Source organism: Dipteris shenzhenensis, chromosome 19 (assembly GCF_047967505.1).
Source record: "Dipteris shenzhenensis isolate YYH24624 ecotype China chromosome 19, Dip_SZ_1.0, whole genome shotgun sequence".
In the NCBI taxonomy this organism is placed as follows: Eukaryota; Viridiplantae; Streptophyta; class Polypodiopsida; order Gleicheniales; family Dipteridaceae; genus Dipteris; species Dipteris shenzhenensis.
The window spans coordinates 43,982,954-44,008,555 of record NC_141614.1 but is presented as its reverse complement, the minus strand read 5'-3'; the positions used below and the strand labels follow the sequence as shown (position 1 = coordinate 44,008,555).

The 25,602-nt window shown below is 45.4% G+C and overlaps 1 protein-coding gene across 1 annotated transcript in view; it reads left to right on the top strand.

Annotated features, from left to right (window-relative positions):
• The window catches only part of LOC147890512 (mitochondrial outer membrane protein porin of 36 kDa-like), a 103,222-nt gene extending 83,832 nt beyond the window's left edge, over positions 1 to 19,390 (top strand). The window contains exons 5-7 of the mRNA XM_087390907.1: positions 18,029 to 18,115; positions 18,234 to 18,442; positions 18,582 to 19,390. Coding sequence (XP_087247033.1) covers positions 18,029 to 18,115; positions 18,234 to 18,442; positions 18,582 to 18,888 — 603 coding nt within the window. The 3' untranslated portion in view covers positions 18,889 to 19,390. The remainder of the gene's footprint in view (positions 1 to 18,028; positions 18,116 to 18,233; positions 18,443 to 18,581) is intronic.
• The last annotated feature ends 6,212 nt before the right edge of the window (positions 19,391 to 25,602 follow it).

Sequence of the window (25,602 nt, the reverse complement as noted above, 5' to 3'; positions counted from 1 at the left end):
ACGGCGACAAGGCAAAAGAGTAGTAGCAACGCTTTGTTGACGAGTATCATTGAGGAGATACCCATTGTTGCTAATGTGGTGATAGAATTACAGGATATGTGGTATGAGGATGGTATTGCCACAAGGCAGACATGACCATCAAAAGGGAGCGGTATAGCTCTCTTACGCTGATATGAGGATGGTATTGCCACACGGCACACATGAGCAACAAAAGGGAGTGGTATAGCTCTCTAACACCAATCAATGACAAGCTAGCCACACAGGTCCGAGTTCCAAAGTTTGAGGTCACCAACACATGGCAAAACAGAAGAAATGGGACCACCCACACATTGCGAGGGTGCCTCAAATTCATTAGTATACAGCACACTTTTTTTAATGGTTGTATCACGAGTCACATATCCAAGAGGGCCGTCGCCACATCCATGTTGCAGTTGCCAAATGGTGACATTTGGAGGAGAGCATGCTGCAAGGCACCACTTCACTCAACAACACCACTACTAGTCACCAAAGTATACATGTCATCCACAGGTTGCCAAGGTGCAACTAGAAATTACCAGCCAAAGTACTGCCTATGTTGCCACATTTGTCAAAATTATCGAGAGGATAGAGAGTGGACTGATCAAGGGTGAAGAAAATGAGATGCTGATATTGGAAGAGCGAATGAAGTACAACTCACACTTAGGGTACATAGGGTTATTTACTCTCGAGCCAAAATAACAACCCTATTTAGCCCCAACTACCCCAAGGGGGAAAAACCCCTAAGTGGGAACTAAATTTCCCCTTGGGTGAGGTGTCCACTCTAACCCACTACTAATTGTTAGAATTATTGTTATAATTTAGTAGTGACCAATGTAATGTAATAAGTAGGTTAGGGGCACTTTTCCCTCACTTAGAGGTTTTTCCCCTAACCACAGTTAGTTCACTAACTATGGCTAGTGAAGGATAAGGTTTTGTCACTTTGACAAAACCTATCACTCTCTTCAGTTGTAACACTCTTCTATTGCAACTATCGTTTTCAGCTCTCTCTCTTGCTCTCACACTTTGCTCTCTCCCTTCCACTCACATTTGGTATCTCAGAGCAGGCTTAGCTTCAAAATTCAAGCCTAAAGTAAAGGGACAAGCAAAGACATCACCAAATCAGCCTTCCAGTGGTTCAGGACAGCCTTCTCAAAAGACTAAGGGTGATGCAGGTAAGCCCAAGAAAGAAGGTAATATGTCATTACTGCAAAAAGCCAGGTCACTACATTGGAGAATGCAAGAAGAGGCTTGCAAAAGAAAAGAAAAACAGCTCCGGTATGGGTGTTTCAGAGTCAGCTCCTCATGCATTTGACAATGAGCAAGCTACAGCCAACTTTGTGGAGCACGACTATGCCTTCTTGTCTTGCAGTTCAGACTCTCAGTTGGCTGCTCCGGATAGTACAGCCACTTGTAATGATGACTCTTATGCTTTTCTGACATGCAGTTATGATTCTTCCAAGGATGGATCAGCTTTCAGTGTCAATGAGACACAAAATACATAGTATTTTGATAGCGGTGCCTCAAAGCATATCACTTCCAGGAAGTGTCTTTTCACATCTCTGCATCCACCTCCCATTGGTAAAAAGGTCACATGTGCCAACAACTCCTCCTATTTAGTTCGTGGTACAGGAGAAGTTGAACTTACAGCCATTGATGGCTCAACATTCAAAATTTCTGATGTCTTGTATGTGCCTGGTATCACAAAAAATCTACTTTTAGTGTCCACTCTTAACAGAGCTGGATTTCAGGTCATTTTTGAAGATGATAAGTGTGCAGTCCATGACAGAGAGAATGACTATGCCTTGAGATTGTCTGGCACTTTGTTACGTGGTCTTTTTCAGCTTGACATGTATGAGAAAAGACTAGCACATGCTCTTGCAATTTCCACTCCTACTGCCGCTATGCAGAATGCGGAGTTATGGCATGCCAGATATGGACACATGCATTATGGCAGCTTGATGATGCTTCAAAAACATGCTATGGTTGATGCATTGCCTCCTCTTGAAACACCTCCTCCACATGCCTGTGAAGGGTGCATTCTTGGTAAAATGCACAGATTTCCTTTCAAGAAGGATGGATTAGTAAAAGCTGTTCGAAAATTACAGCTTATCCATAGTGATGTTTGTGGTCCCATGAAGACTCCATCATTGGGTGGTCATCTTTACTTTGTCACTTTTATAGATGACTACTCTATCTACACTTGGGTTTATGGGCTGAAACGCAAATCAGAAGTGTTTATGGTTTTCAAACACTTTACAGCCATGGTTGAGAATGAATCAGGACTCAAGATACAGACATTACGCACAGATAGAGGAGGGGAGTATTTGTCTGCAGATTTTGATGCATTTTTGAAAGACAAGGGCATTGCACATCAGCTTATAGTGAGGCTAACTCCTCAGCAAAATGGCAAAGCTGAGAGGAAGAATCGTACTCTTATGGAGATGGATAGAGAGAGAAAATCGTACTCTTATGGAGATGGATAGATGCATGCTAAAAAGCAAAAAATTGCCTCACAAATTTTGGCTTGAAGGTCTCATGAGTGCCAATTATGTTTTGAATCGGGCACCCACAAAAGCTTTGAAGACCAAGACTCCCTATGAAGTTTGGCAAGGGAGAAAGCCTTCTGTGGATCATTTTCGTGTTTTTGGATGCATTACATATGCTCATGTGCCCGTTGAGTTTCGGCATAAGTTGTCTGATAAGGCAATCAAATGCATTTTTGTTGGGTACAGTGCAGAGAGCAAGGGCTACCGTCTCTACAATCCTGTCACACGCAAGATTATTGTCAGTAGAGATGTTATATTTTCAGAAAATTCAGCTCACACTCAAGCTGAATTTGATTTGCCTACTTCTTCCGATGATGTCTTTGAGGGATTACTACCCATTGCCTTGGGTTCTCCTGCTGATATATCTGATGCAAATCAAAATTTTCAGATACCTCCACATGCACCGATTCAGCCACAGGATGTCTTACCACCTTCACAAGCAGTGGAAGAGGTTGTTCAGCAAGAAATTGCATATATACATGCAGCAAAAGCAGTCCCAAATTGGCTGTTACAAACTCTCACGGAGAGTAAAATTGATGCTCCATTACCTGGCAGAACTCGGAGTGCAGTAAGGCATGGGGGGGGAGCTCTTTCAGTTGAATCAGCTTATGCATGTACTCTTCTTGATGAGGAAAAACCTGAGACATTTGAAGAGGCACAGGATAATGTGCATTGGATGAATGCCATGCACGATGAGTTGCAGTCCATTCAGAAAAATCAGACATGGAAAGTTGTCGATTTGCCACGAGGTAAATATGCTATAGGTACACGGTGGGTTTTCAAAGAAAGCCAGATGGGACCATTGATCGGTACAAGGCAAGGTTGGTTGCAAAAGGATATACTCAGAAAAAGGGCATAGACTATGAGGAGACTTTTGCTCCTACATCCAGAATGACAACCATCCGGTCAGTTATAACTATGGCTGCAAACTTTAAATGGAATGTTCATCAGTTGGACATTAAAACAGCTTTCCTTAATGGAGGCTTGTTGGAAGAGGTTTATGTGAAACAACCTCCAGGCTTTGAAATTTCAGGAAATGCACTTCAGGTATGCAAGCTGAATAAAGCTTTGTATGGGCTGAAACAAGCCCCACGTGCATGGTATGTCAAAATTCATGCCTTTCTGACTAGCAAGGGGCTGCACAATAGTCCAACTGAGAGCACCCTCTACATCAAGAAGGATGGGGGGGATATTTTAGTCATCATTCTTTATGTAGATGACTTACTGCTCACAGGGTCAAATGAAGATAATATTGCAGATTTTAAAGCTGAATTGCAGACCACTTTTGACATGTCAGATTTGGGGCTGCTACACTTTTATTTGGGGATCCAGTTCACTCAACAGAAAAGTGGCATCGTTATGTCTCAATCCAAGTATGTGCAGAAACTCTTGGACAGATTCAACATGCAGGATTGTAAGCCCATAGCTACTCCCATGGAGCCGGGGCTGAAGCTTGCAATGCATGATGCAGGTGAATCAATTGATGTCACACTCTACAGTCAGGCTGTTGGATGCCTCATTTATCTCTGCAATACACGACCTGATATTCAGTTTGCAGTTTCTCAGGTGAGCAGATATATGCACAGCCCAAAGACTATGCATTGGCAGGGTGTAAAACACATCTTCCGTTATTTGCAAGGTACCAAGTCTTTTGGCTTGATGTTTCCCAGGGGGGGTGATTTGCAGATGCATGCCTACAGTGACTCAAATTGGGCTGGAGACTATGGCACTAGGCAGTCCACAAGTGGCAATTGTTTCTTTTTGGGTAAAGCTTGTATTTCTTGGTTGAGCAAGAAACAATCTAGAGTGGCTACCTCTTCATGTGAAGCTGAGTACAGGGCAGCTTTCACAGTGACAGTTGAATGTGTTTGGCTGCATCGTTTATTTGCTGATCTTCATCTTTCATTGGAGGGTCCTTCTCCAATTCTCACTGATAGTCAGAGTGCTATTGCAGTGGCAAAGAATCCTGTGTTTCATGCTCGCACGAAGCACATTGAGGTTCACTATCACTACGTCAGAGAAGTGTTGCATGCAGGAGAGATCAGTATGATCTATGTGTCAACACATGACAATGTTGCAGACATTTTCACCAAAGCGCTTCCATGTGAAAAGTTTGAGGCATTTCGCAGTGCCTTGAACTTATCTCCTTTTGGTGATTGATTTCCTTGTATATGACATTGGCACTACAAGGGGGTGTTAGAATTATTGTTATAATTTAGCAGTGACCAATGTAATGTAATAAGTAGGTTAGGGGCACTTTTCCCTCACTTAGAGGTTTTTTCCCCTAACCACAGTTAGTTCACTAACTACGGTTAGTGAAGGCCATGAAAGGTGAAGGCCAATACACCCAAATCATCCTCTTTGGTATTATTAATAGGAATACTTGCCTGAGGCCTCTTCCATGAACAGCTGCCCCTGCACATAGCAGGCTGTAACTTTAGGTGCTTGGCTCTTCCCTATCTTTAGGCACTTTGTTTTCATTGATGTGGGTGCAATTGGATGGAGTTGCCGAAGATGTGTGCTCGAATTATGTGAACCTTCATATGGATCCACTTCATGTTTCTTGACTTGCACATTGCAAAAAATAGGCATGAGATCGCAATATTGTTGGAGATATCATAGCCAAAGAGTGTGTTGATTTGATGTGTTGGTGTGTAGTACTGGGAGATCTAGTACTCGTGATTGTGTGAGTCGTGTGAGTGCCACGTGTCACTATGGGACTTATCCCATATGCACTTGGTGCAAGTGTGTGAGTGTGTGGCCTGTAAGACTTGTACTTCACTTCTCTCATGTAGTGATGATGAATGAACGAAAGTCTTCATGGATTCTACATTTGTGTACCACTTCTTCACTCCCTAGCCTCTCTCTCTCTCTCTCTCTCTCTCTCTCTCTCTCACACACACACACACACACACACACACACACACACACACACTCACACCAGGTCAATCTTGCCATAGCGCCCGCTCCCTGCCACGTCATCTCTGCCCTAACCCTAACCCTAACCCTAATTTTGCTCAGCCTCTTCCCTCCTGCAGAAGCCGCCTCAGCCCTGCTTCATTCTACCTCCTCCTATTAGCCTTCTCAGCCCGTTCAGGTTTTCTGTCATAGCCGCCTCATTTCGCCTCTGTCTTGCTGCTTTGCTTCATTTTTTCTTCTCCACAGCCAGCCACCTCCATTCCATGCTGGTTGACGCATTCCCTTGCTTGCTGGTCGGCATTTTCTTCAGGAAACGAACCGTTTTGGAGCTTCTCATCGTTAAAAATCAGGGTTTCCAGGATGCTACAGCAGAAATCGACCACTTGTCGGCCTTGATTGCAGATTTTCGTGATCTTTTGGAGGCTTTTCGACCTAGTTTGCAGCTGCTACTGCAATTTCGAGTTGTTTTGGTGCTGCTGCAGCATAACCGCCTACATCAGAGGTGATTCCGGGTGTTTTCCTCATGTGCTCCAGCATTTCAAAACCCTAAATCACCTTGGAGCTGCATTTCCAGCCACTTTTGAGGTTTTTCTGGCCTTTCAGCACATCAAAATCAATCGATTCTCTGCATTAAGACTTGCTGCAGCACCCCGGTGCACTTTGAATAGCCGCCTTTGCCTTTTGGAGCTGTTTTGAGGCCTCTAGCACACCTACAACAGACGTTTTGCATGCTGGGACAGATTATGTGGGCAGGTACACAGATCCACGGCTCCAGGCTTGCCAGCTTGAGGGTTTGGAGCAAGAGAAACAGTCAAGGGGTGGGGAAGTTTCCTAAGAAGAGGGGGAAGGCAAACGTAGCTGATGGGGCTTCCAAGAATGCCATTTCCCTTGAATTACTTGGTAGTGCACAATACTTTGTTAATGTTCTTCTTAGCTGGCATGCTGCCTCAAATGGTCATATCTACTGCATCACAAATGTATTGTATGTGTATTTGAAAACTCTGATGCATGATCTACATGCTTTGTAAGGTCAGCCTTATGGCCTTCCATAGCTGTCTGGATTGTTCTCAAACATTCTTCATATGCGGAGGCCAAGCAAATGCTATGAGACATTCTTTTGCGACTCCATTGCCACCTAGACTTTCATCCCCATACTACATTGATAAAAATGAAATCAACAGTTGTAAAGATGAAGGACCGGCACCATCTCCAGCTTTTCCACATGGAAAATTTCCCTCTCCCTATATAAGAACTCATCATAGAGGAGGTCTCAAGGCCAAGATTGGGAAGAAACTAGCGAGCTGGTCAAAGCTGTCCAAGTCTTAAGGGTTGAACGATGCCAAGCAAGATAATACCATGGATCCGAATAAGGACATATTCATTCAGGATACTGCCTATAATTAGCCCGAGAATGGATAGTAGGGCCACTCTTTGATGACTGTAGGCTCTTAGGAAGAGACTTATTCTTAAGTTGAAGAAGTCCTATCAGCTCATGGGAATCAGTTGCAAACTACATAATTTTTTGCGATAGTTGTTGCTATTAATTTCAACCCTCACTCTGATAAGGATGAGGAGAAAATGAGAATGTTTTTGGCAGGCTGGAAGCTGCATCTTCAGATCGAAGTACAATTTGTCAAGCCCAAGAAGCTTTACAGGGCAAGCATTTTACTTGTGAAGGAAAAGGTCATCCGTTCTATGATTGTTGACAAAGAGAGTTCATTGACCCTATCTAGAGCTAAGGAAGTGGATCTTGAGAAGTAAAAGGTAGTATTTCTCAATCCAATAGCTCTATCGAGACCTTCAGAATCAGCATGGTCTTTTGCTCATTAAGGAAGGAAGTACATGTGACTTGGTCTCCGTAGATGCCTAAGTCAATCAGCTTCATATTCAAGCTAAACACTTTTAGGCTACGTGATCCTTCACCAGTGAAAGTATATGATCAATAGCTGATGGCATGGTTCATGTACATACTCAAGGATATTTAAATTGGTTTCTTTTATTATTGATCATGAGGATGCCATTTGAGTAATCCCAAGATGCATAAAAGCAAGCTGTTTTGATCTTTGAAACCAATACAATTGAATTTCAGCATGATGGAAAGAGTTTGCTGAGCAAGGAGGCTTGAATCCTGTGATGAATCACATACGAGCTATGGGGGAAGTGAAGAAGATCTCAGATCATGTCTACAAGAGTAAGGAATTCATTCTTGCAATTGGACTTCTTTAGCATAAGCAACATATATTTGGAGGCAAGTCGAGGATCTTCTTGAGAAGGATTCATCTATTGATTGTGGTAGCTCTCCATTTATATCACTTGTGAGGAAGAAAGATTGATACTGTTATATATATCTAGATTGTTGAGCTCTAAACAAGATCGGGATTATGTCACAACTATACTCATAAAGGATATCTTTGATAGACTACAAGAAATCAAACAAACCAAAAGTGTAGAAATCGAGTTGTGTACATCCTACTGTCAGCCACTCTTTGAATCCAGCTGTCATTTTATACTCTCTGATCTCTTTGGTTCACCTCTGACACAGACAACAGCATAGGACTTTTGAAAGAAAGAAACAAGTCCTCAACAGATATTATCATGCAAGACTTTGAGAGTCATTTAGAGATGCTTCATGTGTTTTATTTGCTAACATTGAAGGCCATTGTATCAGTAAAACAGGCAGCACTTGTTTCAATGTCTAAAAATATGCTTTCATTCAAGAAATGTCATGAGCCATTGCTCAAACCAAGCAGTCTTGCATGCCATAGTATGCATATGATTTTGTGTTTGTTCTTTGCTAGTTGGATCTGACAAAACCCAGGATCTAAATTTTGGGCAGAAGTTGTGTTCTTTCAAATTTTATGACACTTCTATTAGTTCTGATTCTTATTCTATGATTACATTTCATAATGCCATCTTCTCTGAGTTAGTGTTGAGAGAGTTGTGTTGACGAAGGAAAAAGAAGGAAAAGTATAAAATACTAGATAGTTGTCTTTGAGGGTATGTTGGGGTAAAGGCACATTGCCACCCTTTAAAATGTTATGACACCTATGACTGTCTTAAGACAGTCATAGGGTGAAAGCCTAATCCTAATAAAACCTATGAGTTTGTCGTGTGGCTCAACACTTTACACACCCACACTTCTTGTGTCTCCCTCTCTCTGTCTCCTTTGTTCCACTCCCTCTCTCTTTCCCTCACAAGTGGTATCAGAGCCTCTACCTCTCCCTCTCATTTTCGGTCTACCCCTCCCTCCACCTCTACCTCTCCCCTCGGGCCTCGTGCCCTCAGCAGCTAGCAGGGCGGCAGCGCGCGAGCAGAGCGAGGCAGCAGCGAGCGGGGCAGCGCGAGCGAGCAGGGCGAGCAGCCAGCGCGCAGGAGCAGCTGCTCACGCAGCTATAGCTGCAACAGCAGCTAGCTGCTGCTAGCTGCGCGGGCGCAGCCAGCGCGCGCACCGCACAGCACCGGCAAGCGCAGCCAGCGTGCGCTGCGCGCAGCACCGGCTGCGTGCAGCCCATCGACCGGCTGCAAGGCAGCAGCCGCGACAGGTACGGCCATCTGTACCGGCTGTACGGACGCCGTACAGGCAGCCGTACCGTACGGACGTGGCCGTACGGACGCCGCGACAAGCAAGTACAAGGCGAAATTTTTTTGGGGATTCGTGCCCTCGCAGGTACCCTGCGCAGGTACAAAAGGTACAGCAGGCACAGTTTTTTTTTTTTTTTTTTTTGGGGGGGGGGGAAGAAGGAAAAGAGAGAGCACTCTGCTCTTCATTCCCGGAATTTTTTTTTTTTAGTTCTCAAAACTGTGTGTTCGAGGTACAGCAAGTACACTTGTGTCCCTCATGCTTGAGGTGACTAGTGCCACAGTGTGTGGTGGTTGCACAGTTATTTTGTTTCGGGAAGGTCAGATGCCTTGATTTTACAGAGGGCTTTTATGCTTTTGCTGAGTGCAAATCTCAGTTTTCGGGTGACAATTTCATAGGGCTTTTGCCTGGAAGTGTATGCAGTGTATGCCTTGAGGCAGTGTGGAGCCAGGGTGCCCACATTGGTCTTGTTTCCGCAGTGTATTCAGTGACATTTCTTGCAGGTCACATTCTGTGTACGACACTTTGAAAATCTCAGTTGAGCCACGCTTGGCCAGGGCGCATCGAGTTTACTCGGTCCCTAACTGTCCATCGTTCACAATGCTCAAAAGATTTTCTCTTCAGTGTTTGTACGTTGGGATCTGTGTTGTTACTGTGTACACAGGGCCGTTTATGCATTACATTGTCAGGTGAAAGTGCCAGGAGAGCGCTGTATTTTGTATGCTACCTCAGTGTTGAGGTGTTTTTTACTTGGTACAGGTGTCAAATCAAGGGGCTTTTGCCCATATTTTGCTTGTGAGCACTTGAGTTACTGTTTGAGAACTTCATATGCCTTTTATCCCCTTGGCAGAAGGGTGATTGTTTGGGATTTGTCCCATACTTTGTTGCAGGTTTTGTGACAGGCTGAGGTGTTTGGAGCCTTTTTCAGTGGACAAAACAGTGTATGACAAGTGGTTTATGCATATAAAATCAGTGCAATACCTCATCTGAGGTGGGAGAAGTGTCCAGGACAGCAGTGTTTTGTGCTTCGTCAGATGATGATGCACTGATAAAGCACTTGTGGAACAGCTGCAGCATTCTGAAGTTACTATTTTATGCCTATTTGAGCACGGTACAGTGTGTCAGAAGGTACAGTGACTGGAGGGAAAATTTTCTGTTTTGCTGCAGAATTTTTGACAGTAAAAAACAGCACTATTGTGAGTGCTCCTGGCTCTTGATAGAGCAGGTTTTCTGAGAAATCAGAATTTTATTTAGTCAATTTTTTGACTTACAGGGAGTCAGGCACTTTCCTTATCTGATATGGCATCAGGGGGAAGTGAATCTTCAATACTGAACATAAAGAAATTGGAAGGGGCACACAATTATGCATTATGGGCAGAACAGTGTTTGAATGTACTTCTGCTAAAGAAGATTTCTAAGCCCATAAGGGTGAAGGGTGTCAAGCCATCTGGGATTGCAGATGATGAGTGGGAGGAACTTGATTTGTCTGCAAGGGCTGCTATTATGCTTACTCTCACTGATTCTCTTGTGTTCAATGTTCAGGTTGAAAAGACCTCTTATGGCCTATGGCAGAGGCTAGAAGAGTTGTATGCCCAAAAGAGTTCAGCCAGTAAGGTTTATTGGTTGAAGAAGCTTGTCGACCTTCGCATGAAGGAAGGTACAGCTATGACCTCACACTTGAGTGAGTTCAATGCCATCTTTACACAGCTTATTGCACAGGGATTGAACCTTGATGAGGAGTTCAAGGCTACTTTCTTGTTGTGTACCCTCCCTGAGAGTTGGGACACTTTCAAGACCACTCTGTCAAATTCAAATGTCACTCTTATGTATGCTGATGTGGAGAGCTCTCTCCTTATGGAGGAGATGAGCAGGAAGAATAATATGGGCAGCAAGTCTTCCAATGCTTTGCAAGTACAGGAAAGAGGTAGGACTCAGCAAAAAGGGAGATCTGCTGGCAAGTCCAAATCCCGCAGTCAGTCCCGTGGCAAAAAGGATATTGAATGCTTTTACTGTGGCAAGAAGGGACATGTGAAGTCTAAGTGCTTCAAGTTTATACGGGATCAGAAAGCCAAGAAGGCTGAGACAAAGGATGCAGGCAGTGGAAGCAAAGGCAAAGGCAAGGCCAAGACAGATGACTTGGATGCAGTGAATGTTGCAGCAGAGGACAGTGACAGTGACAGACATGATGTTTTATGCTCTTCTCCTGTAATTGCACATACATTGATTATTGATGGCCATGACATGCACACCTGGCTCTTGGATTCAGGTGCTTCTTTTCATGTTACTCCTCATAGGAAGTGGTTTACTTCCTACACAAGTACTCATGGAGTTGTTCATCTTGGGAACAACTATGCATGTCAGATTGCAGGGATTGGCAGTATACAGATAGTATTCCCTGATGGACGCATATTTATGCTTGATGGTGTTCGCCATGTGCCGCAAATCAAGAAAAATCTGATTAGCACTGGCTTGTTGGATGACAGTGGTTACCACACCACATTTGGGGATTCCAAATGGGTAATTACTGATGGCCAGGTTGTAGTGGCTGAGGGTTATAAGAGTGATACCTTGTACCCTCTTTATGTTTCCAGTGTAGGTAATCATGTTGTTTCCATAACCGAGCTGCCGAAGGTTTCATTGTGGCATAGCCGGTTGGGACACATGTCCGTTAAAGGAATGCAAGAACTGTCACGTTTGGGTTATCTGCCGTCTCTTTCATTTTCAGATTTGCCTACTCGTGATCATTGCATTTTTTGGAAAGCATTCTATGACTCCTCATAAGAGGAGAACTCCCCAGAATAGAGCACCGCTTGATCTAGTGCACACTGATTTGTGTGAGATGCCACAGCTATCACTAGGGGGTGCAAAGTATTACATTACTTTTATTGATGATGCCACACGCAAAGTGTGGGTCTATTTCTTGAAGCATAAGAGCGATGCCTTAAATGCTTTCAAGAGGTTTGTCGCTCAGGTTGAGAATCGGACAGGACGCAGGCTGAAATGCCTCAGACCCATAATGGGGGTGAGTATGTGTCACATGCTTTTGTACAGTTTTGCGAAGCTAAGGGCATTAAACAGGAACTCACAACCCCTCATAATGCATCTCAAAATGGTGTGAGTGAGCGGATGAATCGAACTATTCAGGAGAAAGTTGGATGTATGTTGTCTTATGCTGCATTGCCCCATGGCTTTTGGGCAGAAGCCGTGCAAACAGCAGTTTACCTAATTAACAGGTCGCCGAACAAGGCTTTGGAGTTGAAAGTGCCAGAGGAGGTGTGGTCTGGCAAGCCACCTTCATATAAGCACTTAACGTGTGTTTGGCTGCGAGTGCTTTGCTCATGTACGCAAAGAACTGCGCACCAAACTGGACCGAAAGTCTTTCAGATGCATCTTCATGGGTTACGGTGACGAAGGTGAAATGGGGTACAGGTTATGGGATCCCGTCAAACGGAAGATTATACGCAGCAATGACGTCATCTTTAAAGAGGATAGTGTACACAAAGAACCCGTGCAACCTGTGGAATACAAGAGGGTTATTTATGATGATGTCGGACAGCAAAGAATGCCCATTAATATGCAGCAGCAGGCTGCTGTAGATAACCCTGTTCAAGAGGGTATACAGGCTGAAAATCAGCCAGACAATTTTGCCAATGATGCACCACTGGATATGCCAGCAAATGGCGCTGTAGAACAGCCAAATATGGTGGTACAGCCACCCGTCATGCATGACGAACAGGCTAGACAGCAGTCTAATCCGGAACATTTTGTTAGGAGGAGCACCCGTGTACAACGGCCTCCTGACAGGTTTGTTCCAGGAGCCAATAATGTGGCTGATTTTATCATGCTGACAGATTGTGGTGAGCCTTCCAGCTTCAAGGAAGCTATGGGAAGAACAGAGAAAAGGAAGTGGGAGAAAGCCATGCAGTCAGAAATGGACTCCCTACTTCAAAATGATACATGGGATTTGGTGCAGCTACCTGCAGGCAGAAAGGTTTTGCCATGCAAGTGGGTTTACAAAGTCAAAGTGGATTCAAATGCTTTACCGAGGTATAAGGCCAGATTGGTTGCCAAGGGATTTAAGCAGGAGAAGGGCATTGACTTTGATGAGATCTTTTCCCCTGTAGTCAAAATGACTACTTTGAGAGCAGTGTTAGCTCTTGTTGCTCATGCGGACATGGATTTATGTCAGATGGATGTGAAGACTGCTTTTCTTCACGGAGATCTCCATGATGAGATCTACATGAGTCAGCCAGAGGGATATGCTGTTAAAGGGAAAGAGCAGCTTGTGTGTAAGCTCAAGAGGAGCTTGTATGGACTCAAGCAGGCGCCAAGAGAATGGTACAAGAAGTTTGATGCCTTCATGCAGTCCCAAGGGTATCATAGGTGTGAGACCGATCACTGCTTCTACACAAATGGCAAAGGATGGCAGTTTGATGCCACTCATTCTATATGTGGATGACATGCTGATTGCCAGCAAATCTCAGCAGGAGATTAGTGCTTTGAAGAAGCAACTGCATAAGTCTTTTGACATGAAAGACTTGGGTGATGCAAACCATATTCTTGGTATGCGGATTATTCGTGACAGATCCAAGGGACTTTTGTTTCTGTCACAGAAGGAGTACATTGACAAAGTACTGCAGAGGTTTAAAATGGAGGGGGGGAAGTCTATTAGTACCCCGTTGCCTCCACATTTAAAACTCAGCAGTAAGGACAGCCCCAGATCAGATGATGATAAGGCTGAGATGGCCAAGGTTCCGTATGCATCTGCAGTTGGTTCTTTGATGTATGCCATGGTTGCCACTCGTCCGGATATTGCTTTTGCGGTGGGAGTCATCAGCAGGTATATGGCAAATCCAGGCAAGCGGCACTGGGAAGCAGTGAAAGGCGTCTTGAGGTATCTCAAGGGTACCAAAGACTTGTGCATATGCTATGGTAGGCAGGATGCATTGGTGCATGGTTTTACAGATTCATACTATGCAGGGAATGCAGATAACCGGAAGTCTACTACCGGTTATATTTTCACATTTGCAGGAGGTGCTATATCATGGGTGTCTCGGTTGCAGAAATGCATTGCACTGTCAACCACTGAAGCTGAATATGTTGCAGCCACTGAGGCTTGCAAGGAAGCAATATGGCTTACTCGGCTGGTGGGAGATTTGGGCATTACAGGAGATATACCAGTTTTGCATTGTGATAGTCAGAGTGCTATCATGTTGGCAAAGAATCCGGTCTTTCATCAGAAGACCAAGCACATAGATGTGAAATACCATTTCATCAGGGAGGTACTGGAGGACAAGCAGCTTGAGCTTGTGAAGGTGCACACTGATGATAATCCTGCAGATTTGCTCACTAAGAGCTTGCCTACAGAGCGGTTTGCACATTGTCGCCACATCATGGGATTAGGATGAGACCATTCTTATTTTATGGTCTTGTATACAGTAACTGTATATTGCTGTAATTTTTATTCTTTTCTCCCCTTTAGGCACATTGGCCTTTAGGTGGGAGGTTGTTGGGGTAAAGGCACATTGCCACCCTTTAAAATGTTATGACACCTATGACTGTCTTAAGACAGTCATAGGGTGAAAGCCTAATCCTAATAAAACCTATGAGTTTGTGGTGTGGCTCAACACTCTACACACCCACACTTCTTGTGTCTCCCTCTCTCTGTCTCCTTTGTTCCACTCTTTCTCTCTTTCCCTCACAGGGTAGAGTTTGTATATGGCTTAACAAAGATACTAGGCATTAACTTTTATAGGAGTGCTTTTATGAGTGTCATGATAGTTTGAGTAAGGTACATCCTGAAATTCATAAGACTCATGCACCTTGAAAAGAGTTTTGAAGCGTCCAAGTATCTCTATGGATTTTGTATGCAAAGAAATCATGATTGTGCATGGGTAATAATTGATAGATTGATGAGGAGGGCTCAATTTTATTCCAACTAGAAATATGTGACGCACTTGGGTTGGCAAAGATTGGTTGTCTGGTTGTCAAAGGTGTTTTCAGGTTGTATGGGCCACTGTTCACTATTGTTGGTGACTGGGTAGCAAGTTTGATAGCCATGTTTGGAGGGCTGTGTTTCATAAGTTGGAACCAGAGTTGAATATGAGCATGTTTGACCATACACATTCCAATGGTAATACAGCTTCACTCTAGAAGATATGTTGCATGTATATGGGAGTAAAAGGAAGGTGAATCAGGAAGAACCCTTGAATTTTAGAGTTCACCTATAATCTTTCAAAACATTCAGCGACAGGCTATAGCCTTTTCTTGTTGATGTCTGGATTCAGCCTAGAGCTCCACCATCTGTAGGGCTTGTAAAGGAAAAGTATTAATGGCAAAGACTTTGTCCAAGACATGCATCAAATGTTGAAGCATGCCCAAGATGGTTTGAAGAGGCTGAAAGCTATGTGAATGCATATAGAAGGAAAGTCGACTTTGAAGAAGGTGAGGAAGTTGAGTTTGAAGAAGATGAGGAAGTTTATTTGAGAGGACCTGAGTTGGTCAAAGCACTAGGGATTGGTGAATGGACCAATACGTCTCTAAGATACTATTCAGAATACTTTAGAGTAGTGAGCTTGCCTACAAGTTAGCTTGTAGAGTGCATCAAAATTTTCTCAGCATTGTAATTCATTTGCTGCAGCACTAGACGAGTCCCCGTTTGTCATAGCTGCTCTTAGAGCCTATATATGTTGTTGAAGCTTTTGCGAAATTTCAGCCAAGCTGAGCTCCTCTCAAGTCTACTATGGCTTTCTTATTGAATTCTCCAGGACTCCTTATGCTCCTCTCGTTTGAGCTACATTGAAAGCCATAGTAGGCTTCTCTCAAGCCTATTATGGCTTTCTATGCTATTGCTGCAGCACTATTCGAGTCGCCTGGGATCTCCTTCTCTTGTCCTAGCTCCTCTTAGAGCTTATGCTCTGCTGAAGCTCTCAGATTTCAGCCAAGCCTGGCTTCTCTCAAGCCTACTATGGCTTTCTTATTGAATTCTCCAGTACTCCTTACGTACCTCTCGGTTTGAGCTACATTGGCCATAGGCTTCTCTCAAGCCTACTATGGCTTTCTTCTTGTATTCTCTAGTGCTCCTCATGCACCTTCACTTCAAGCTACATTGAAAGCCTCATGTGCTGCTAGTGCTTGAGTGCCCACTTGCCAGCACTCGTGAGCCCTTTTGGGCCTGCTGAAGCTTAGTGCTCTACTGTAGCCCTCATGGTCCTTCACAGGTTCTCACTGATGTAGTTAGGACAGACAGTACAGTTAGTACTAACCTAGTGTTGAGTACACTAGGAGTCCTAGGTGGACTAGTAAACATTTGGAAAGGAGAGCACTGGGTTTAGGAGTGGATGAGTTTGACAGCATTCATGGCAAGATTGTCTTCAAGCCAATCAAAGGCCTCTGGGATAACAATCTCCTTTAGCACGTGTATGCTTAGAGATGGCTGTGTTCCCTTAATCTGTTCTAGCTTCCTCCAAGCTCCCGACACGGTGCCGGAGTCCCAAGGGACAGCATTAGCTCTCAGCCTGCCCAGCAGTTTCCAAACTCTGGCTATCTACCCATACGGTCGTATTGTAGATGCGATGATGAACAACAATTACACGGAATAGGAATTGTCTTAGAGTACTAAGTAGTCCATGTCATTGACAAGGGAAAACTAAGAAGGGCACATTCATTGAGGACAGCAGTTCCATTGAAAGAGTCTACTATACAGGCAAGTAGATCCTTTGGGAATGGAGTATTCTCAATTGGATCCCTTAGCCTATGTATTCTTCCACTATTTACTTGCAATGATGTGTCTTTATTAAAGCTTCAAAGCTAGTCTTGAGGAGGAGAGGATAATCCTGGAAGACCTGAACAATCTTGATACAATCTTCTGATATTATGTGGCCCAAAGACAAGGGTTTTGGGAGGTGGTAATTGTTAGAAATTGAGCGCTAGAGGCTGCCTATGATTCACGTCATCAAGCCACCAGAGTGTTTATGACTTAAAACAACATAAAAGCATGCCAATAGCTGCCTACCTGACCTAGGCCATGCAGGTTCCTTTGACACCTCCCACTTCTTGTTCCATTAGTGATTCCAATGATTTTCAAACTCCAAAAGATGTTGCAGAGTCCAGAAGAAAACGTAAGGTACTGCTAGCTGACACAATCAAGCCATTAGACATTTCAAATTGTTTATAGGGTACAAAGTAGCATGTTTCCTTGACCCAATGGGTAAAGCCTAAATCAACCGTTATTCTGACTAGGAGTTACCTCAATCACTTTGTAGAGATAGTCCTGACCAAAATGGAAGAAGTTGACCAAAGCATCCATATTCCTTTTACCGCAACATGATGTTACTAAATTTTGTAACATCTTTCTTTTGTGGGGAAGGAGAGGTGGGAAGAGGGAGAGAGAGAAAGATATAATAATGTCTTCAGAAGACCTCACAGGCCTATGAGACAAAGTACACACCCAAAAAAGGAAGAGGGAGAGAAAGAAAGATTTATTAATGTCTTCCGAAGGCCTCACGGGCCTATAAGACAAAGTACATACACACCAAAAAAGAGTAGCTAGTATATCACTGAGTATCAGAGAGTCCAGTGCACTTAGCATCTCATCTCGGGATTATTATAGCACTCATCTATATTCTAGTCCTATAATAAAGTGGCCTTCTTTACATCAGTTTAAGACTGAGAGTCTTTGGGTTTAGATTTGAAATATCTAATTAATGCTAGTCCGTCTCAGGAGACCCATCCTTCACTTTAGTGAGCTCAATATTCCTTTGTTTGAGCTGGGTAGGAGTGAGCTCCTTAGATATCCATATCCTTGTACCTTTCAGCTTACTTGTATGTCGGAGAATTTTAACTCTTCCTGCCCTCCCTGTGAAATAGACATGCACTTGTGTTCCCTTTGAGAAATACAATTTCATCCCATTCAACTTTCGTGGTATTTCATTGTTACTGACATGGGAATGGTATCCTGATGTAGATCTTTACCACAGTGACAGTGGGTGAGCTTGCTCCAGGTCTCAAGTCAGTCTTCAGCTTCACTATCCCAGACCAACGATCTGGGAAGGTGAGCTTAAGAGCCAGCTACTAGAAGTCAAACCGAAAGTAAAATTCGAGTACTTCAAATATGATTGTGTAGTTTCACAAGTAATTCCTTGTCCATTGTATTTCTGCCTTTTGGTCAGATGGAGTTGCAGTATCATAATGAATATGCTGGCATCAGCTCTGTCTTTGGGTTGACTGCTGTTCCAATTGTGGACGTTAATGGGGCCTTTGGTAGCGAAGGCTTTGCTTTGGGTGGGGAGTTTGCTTTTGACACAGGATCTGGAGCTTTTACCAAGTACAATGCAGGTCTAGGGCTTACAAAGCCAGACTTCAGCGCTGCAGTTCTCTTGTACGAATTTTTCTGTTTGGCTGTCGTTATTTTAATGTCACTTGAATACCAATTTGCAATGGTGTCCTTTATTTCTTGGTCTCTGCTCTGAGAGCTTTCTTGACTTATAAAAGTGGTAAATGAGTCTTTCCTGTCACAGATTGGATAAAGGTGACACTTTGAAGGCCTCTTATCTGCATAATATCAGTCCAGATACAAAGACAACTGTGGCTGCAGAGATTTCTCGGAAATTTTCCACCAACGAAAATACATTCACAGTTGGAAGTTCTTATGCACTGGATTCCCTTACTACTGTGAAGACTCGGATGAACAATCATGGTAAGGTGGGGGCAGTCTTGCAGCATGAGTGGAGACCTAAGTCAACAGTCACCATTTCAACTGAGGTGGATACCAGGGCCTTGGAGAAGCAAGCCAAGGTTGGGCTGGCCTTAGTGTTAAAACCATGAGGATCTACTGAAGCACAAATCACACACTTATTGCCCTCCCATCGCGTTTTCTGGTTCTTGAGTATTGTGCACAAAGTTTGGAAGTGTTATTTGTCGTATAGCCATTAGACTTGAAACCATAGGTTCTACTGACACCAAAGATACAAAGGTTAACCTTGTATACTGGTTCCTTGAAGTGCTAGCACGAATAGTTGAAAGTGCTAATTTGTTCTGTAGTATAAATATTATTCAATAACTACTCTGAGGCAAATAGGGATTTCCAGATGAAATTTTGGCATAATTCATGTTGCTCTGACAGTAAATTAGGGTTACAAGAAGTGCATCTCAATATTGGTTTTCGCTATGCTGTTTGCATCAAACATTGTCCACGGTTAACCTGGGTAAACAATTGTAAGACCTTGCTCATGAAGCATGTTGCACGGTTACACATGATATGTAAGGTGATTGGGTGTCTTGTAGGCCTTTCTCCCTAATATCATCAAAAGAGTTTTTTGCAGATTCGCGGCCCTGTTTTTCTACAAACTGTGCTGAATCAATATGAGGTGACCTAAGTTCTGAAAAGCAAGGGAAGAAATTTATAACAATGAGCATTATGCAATATCTGAGAATGAAATTCACTCAATGCAATATTGTTGCACTGAATGCATCCGTATCTTTGTTTGGGAGAATATAATCCTACTGTATTTTCATTTCTATGGAGTGCATGTTTTATCTAGAGTGAAGCTGGTGATAGCATGAAAATTGGAAATGGTTGTTTAATCAAGAGGAGAATATTTGGTTCTAAAAGGGTCTCTATTGGTATCATGTGCTTCTATATACTGCACTCAAGCTGTGACATAGCATCTTTGAAGAAGCAGAATTGCTAATTGGTTTTGATTGTTTCCTGTTACAGTCATCGGTCAGCTTAAAAGATAGACCTCGTAGCTGAAGCATAAGCTGGTTGAGGTTGGAATATTCCACTAAGCTTCATGCTGAGTATCTAGTTAGGCAGTTGGTTGCTACAAATTGTGCAGAAATAAGATGTGTACTAGCTGCAGTGGCTGAGCTTAAAAGAAAAACAAAACAAAAGAGAGAGAGATACTGATAGACGTGGTTCACCTAGTGTGGGCTATGTCTGAATGAAAGAAGGCATTTACTAGGTGCAAAATTAAGTTGAATTGAAAGCACTGACTAGCTGTGAACTCGAAAGGTTTTCAGATGACTGCATATTAATGAACAAAAGAAGGCTAAGGTCTTGACATTGAAGAGAGCTATGGTTTTGTGAAGTTGTGGAAAGAGCTTCAGAAAAGTGAAAAAGAACGTTCATTTTCCAATATTAACAAGTTGTGGCTTTGTAGCAAGCATTACTCTACTCTAAGATAAGTGTGCCATATGCATGATGCGAAAATTTTTATTGCACAAATTGATAGGCGTCTCTAGATACCTTAGCATAGTTGGAGTCGAGCTAATTAATTTGGACAAAGAGATTAGGACAGTTACAATTGCTTACACAAGTCCTAAGATGATGTTGATTCATCATTACAATTCAGTAGAGTATCATGTGAATTTAATGGATAGTATCCCAACCTCCCTGTAAGGAAAATGGTTGTGATGTGGCATGCAATTTGCTTCTACACGTTTGAGTCAGCATCGGTCCACAATGGAGTGGAGAAGTAGCTAGCTGATATGAGAGCAGAGTGGATTACTGAAAACAGGTGATGAGGAGCAGAGCCAAAGCCACAGAGGCCACCCAGAATCCAAATACAGGTCAGACCATGTACGATGGAGATCATGTACCACTCTTTATATGGACCACCAGATATAGAGATTATGGAGCTCACGTCCCTCACCAGTGAGCGATGACTCAACAGGCAAATATGAGATATCTATTGAGGCATCAAGATTGTAGTTAATTACATCTCTTGTTTTCTCTTGGGATTTTTTAGTAGTTTTTTTGTGTGTGTGTGTGTGTGTAACTCTCTCTCTCTCTCTCTCTCTCTCTCTCTCTCTCATTCTCTCATCCTTATAACCCATTATTTTTCTTGTGCCACCATCTATATCTCCCATTGAATTTTGACTTTTTGATCATCTCTAGATCCATACCTTTTTAAGATGGAATGCAAGCTTGTTTGAATCGTGAGGCCATGTGAGTCTAAAAGCTTGAAGAACTAGGGCAAAAGAGATTAATCAATATGTTGTAGCTTTTTCACATGGCGAAGGTGCAACTAACTATTAGTTGACTGGTGTCTTTGACTTCATGAAGGCATCCATGATTTGGTAATAGTCTCGACAAAGTTTCAATACGAAAACTCCATAATTCTAAATTGCCTTTGACAATGAGAATTGCGTAAATAATAATCCTTGTGCCCACTTCCCTCACTGAAGTTCAACCATATGTGAGGGAAGTTTGGATTACCCTTATACGTATTTTTTTTTTTTCCCGAAAAAACAGTGTTAATTATATTACTTCGAGAGCAAGATACAAAAGGTCAGCTTGTAGCTGACGGGCTGCGTTCACAAATCGGACACAGCCCTAAAAGGTAACAAAAAATAAATCACTCTCTCACGGAGGGATAAGGCGAGTGTGAATGAACAGCCATCGGGGTGGTGAGTAGCGCCACCGAAGGCCCTGCGAAGTCTGCTCGAAGAAGAGGCCCTGTGTGTCCCAAGCTCGAAGGAAGCGTCTCCGCTTCTCCCGGCCGGCCCGGGAATCTCCCTGAATCTGGTCCCACTGGCCTCTGAGGGTATGAATAATCTCGCTCCAAATATCCGTCATGATCTGGGCAGTCGATAAGGAGGTGCCACCGAGGATCTGCGCGCAACGCGAGGTCCAAATGTGCCACCTTGCAATGCTGCTAATAATCTCCCAGACTGGTTGCCTCTCTTGAACTTCTGTATCAGCCTCTGCTAGGTGCTGCGGGATACCCTCGAGCGGCCCCCACGTCCCCTGTGTGATAAGGAAGGTGGGGTCCTGCTGGCATGCCTCGAATAAGTGATGAAGACCAGGTGCGGTGCTGCACCAACAGAACGCGCCCCAAGTGATCAATCCTAGCTCCGGTGCTGCGCGAGTAAGAATCCCGAAAGTCCACCTTCACACTTCCTAGGCGCAAGTGCAGCTCCACAGGCAGTGTTTTGGTGACTCCTCATCCTCATGGCAAATCTGACAGCATCCGTCCTAGCCTATCTGCCGCAACCAGCTCCCCACTGGAAGACCTTTGTGGGCAAGAAGCCACAGGAAGTAGGAGATCTTCCGCGGCCGTCAGCTCTCCCACAAGGCCTTCCAGAAGGCCTGCAAAAAGAACTTGGAAATACCCTGTGCATACCAGCTGGGCCGCTGGGTGGGGGGGCGGCTCTGCATCCTCCCAAGAACTCGCCTGCCCAGAGTCGTGCTGTAGGCGAAGGAGGTCGGCCCCTGTCCTGTCACAATCTCTAGCCAACACCACTCTCCTGGGTCCCAATCAAGCTTTGACAAGGCCCGCCCCTCCCAAAGCCAGAGACGCCAAAGCTGCATCTGATCCTGCTCGATGCTAGGATCGGTACGCCAGACCTTCCCCAAAAGCCCTACGACCCGAACCCTCTGCCATGGGAGTAGGGGGCCGATGAGCGCATCCTCTCTCCTGAGTCGTCCATCCCCCATAACCGCGAAGAAGGAAATAGAGGAGTCATCCATACGTCCTGTGACCACCAGTGGGATGCCACGGGGGGTGAACTGTCCCAGCCAACGGTCGTCACCAGGCATGAGGATCTGAGGCTCAGGTGGAACCAACCAATCAGCTTGGATCGCGCCGTCGATCTCCGTGCGTCTTGCTTGGGCTCCACATGCACCTCCAGCTACGTCTGCGAGATCAGCCGTCTCCAGATGTCTGTACGTGTCCCTCCAAACTCGAAGGGACCGGGCTGGCCCCCTCATCCAGCCATCCCACCTGATATGTGATCTCTCCCCTAACTGAAGGCCCTCGGCATCTCTGACCTGACCGTTCCTCCAGATAAGCGGCTGGCGATCGATCTCCTCCTGACAGCTAGGAGGGGACTGAATGAGACTGAGGCGGAGCCGCCTCCAAACCATGAGGAGGCTACGAACGAGTGGGGAACGGGGCTGAGTGAGCGGGGCGGAAGTGAAGATCCTCCTGAGGGACGGTAGCCACTCTCCACCTCGGCGCGGGACACAAGAACCGACCCCCTGCTGAAGTAGCATCTTCCACGTCTGGCCCCCCGGGGTCAAACCACGGATGACAAGCTTGCCTAACAAGGCTTGACTCTGAAGCTCTGGATCGATGACCCCCAGGCCACCCTCAGCCTGCGGAAGAATGACTGTCTGCCAAGCGACCCTGGCTCTGGTATCTCTGAGGCCATCCTCCCCGGACCAAAGGAAGTTCCGAACCAGCCTCCTGAGCTGTGCCACACTGGATCTCGAGAAACACCAACAGGAAGCCACATACCAAGCCGTGGCTAGGAGGACCTGGTTAACTACCAGGGCACGACCTGCAAGGGAAAGCTTAGCAGTGCTCCAGAAAGCCAGCTTCCGTCGAATGGAATCTAGCACCGGGAGAAACTGTTGAGCTGGCGTGATGTCCAGGCCGACCTGAAAACCAAGGTATCTAGCTGTCTGTCCCCGTGGGATCCACCTGAAACCCAAAAACCTCCCCCACTGAGAACACGCCCCGGGGTCTATGAGAAAACCAACTGATTTGTTCCAGTTGATTTTCGCACCAGCAGCCGAGCAAAAGACCTCCAGGGCCATCCGCACCCTCTCCACCATCATCTCATCGTCCTGGACATACAGGGCTGTGTCATCCGCATACTCCAAGTCCAAAAGCTCCGTGTCCTCCCGGAGTGGAAGGCGAACACCTCTGATCCCTGTAGACCTCGCCCGAAGGTAGTAAGTCATAGCCTCGGCAAAGAAGAGAAACAGGTAAGGAGCAAGGGGGCAGCCTTGACGCACTGATCTCTCCAAGCTAAAACGCTCACCCATCCTGCCTCCAATGATGACCCTGCTAGAAGCTGTCCTGTACAAAGCTGAGATACCCTGAATCCAACCTGCTGGGAAACCTAGCTGCTCCAGAGTCCCCTCCAGAAAGGACCAGTCCACTCGATCGTAGGCCTTCTCAAAGTCGAGAAGTAGGATGGCAAGGTGTGATCCGCTGTGCTGAGCCCACTCCGCCGCCTCTGAAAAGGTGAAGACATTATCTAGGATACTGCGATCCTGGACAAAGCCTGTCTGAGTGTCATGGATGAGGTCTGGGAGTAGAGGCCGAACTCTGGCGCTGATCATCTTGGCGAGGATTTTGTAGGCAGTGGTAAGGAGAGTGATCGGGCGCCACTGATGGATCTCCTGTCTATCTCCTCCCTTCGGGATGAGGCAAATCAGTCCCGAGGAAAGGCTCTCTGGCATATGACCGCTGCTGAAAATCCTCTGCAGAGCTGCAAGGAGGGGCTGATGGATCTGGTCCCAGAAGGAGGTGAAGAATGCCCAGGATAGCCCATCCTCACCTAGGCATTTCTGTCCATCGATGGCCATCAAGGCCTCCAGCATCTCATCCGTGGTGAACGGTGCCAACAACGTCGCCTGCATGCTAGGTTGGACCAGGGATGGAGTGTGCCTCCACACCTCCTCACGGGCACGTCGAGTACGAGGGGCAAGCGGCTCCTGCTGGAAAAGGGTCCTGTAGAAGTCAGTGGCCAACCCCAAGACCTCTCTCGGATCCGTAACGATGTGTCCCTCCACTGTCCTGAGACTCCGAAGCTGATCACCTGCAGTTCTCTGGCCATGCGTCCTGAAGAACTCCCTGCACATCCGGTCACCCTTCCGGGCCCAGAAGGAGAGAGAGGCGTGATAGGAAAACTCTGAGCGATGCTGGAGTGTCTCCTCAAGAAGGGCTCTGGCTCGAAGGGCCTGGATCCGAAGCTCCTCCGAGCCCGGGGATGCCTGCTGGAGTCGCTGAATGGAGGCGAGGTCCCTCCGAAGAGCTCTCTCTGCCCCACCAATCCTGTCGAACCTGTAGGGCTGCGAGCTGGCAGATCTGGCTGGACTCCTGCAAAGCCTGCGCCACCGAGCCAACCAGATCTAGAGTCCCAAGCTGACTGCTCTGCCTAAGACATACCTGTAAACTCCGGTCGTCTGCCCTGCTGGTCCTCCAAGGTCTCCAGATTGTTGAAGTCACCTCCAACAATCCAGCCAAAGGGCACGGCCTGGTATCAGCGTGCCATGACCGAAAACTCCCTGGGCTAGCTGCTCGCCCACGGAGGTACAGACACCACCACTCCTCCCCAGTGCGCCGATCGAGGGCTCCCAATAAGTGTGAGAGCGTCTAGGGAGAATCTTCCCGCATCTACGAGAGTGAGCCGCAGAAAGCTTGTGCTCCTGGAGCAGAAGTACATCCAAACGACCAATCACTGCTAGTTGAAGTTCCTGTCTCAAAATGAGCTTCCTAGGACCACGGGTTCCAGAAGAGTGAAACCCGTTCACATTCCAAGAAACGAGGTGTAGGCTCATGGTGAGGACTGGGAGGTTGCAAACAACTGTCTGGTCTGCTCGCAGTCGAAGTCGAAGAAGAAGCTGACATTTCGGAGTGGAGGCGCTGACGCTTATGGGAAGGTTTGGAGGGGGAGGCGGGGTCGTCCTGCCCGTCCTTCAACACCTTCAGCAAAGGCGAGAGACCTTTGGTACCATGAACGAAAGCTTTCTCGAGCCAGCTCGAGATCTCTGAGGTGGACATGCCGTAGAAGGCACGGAGT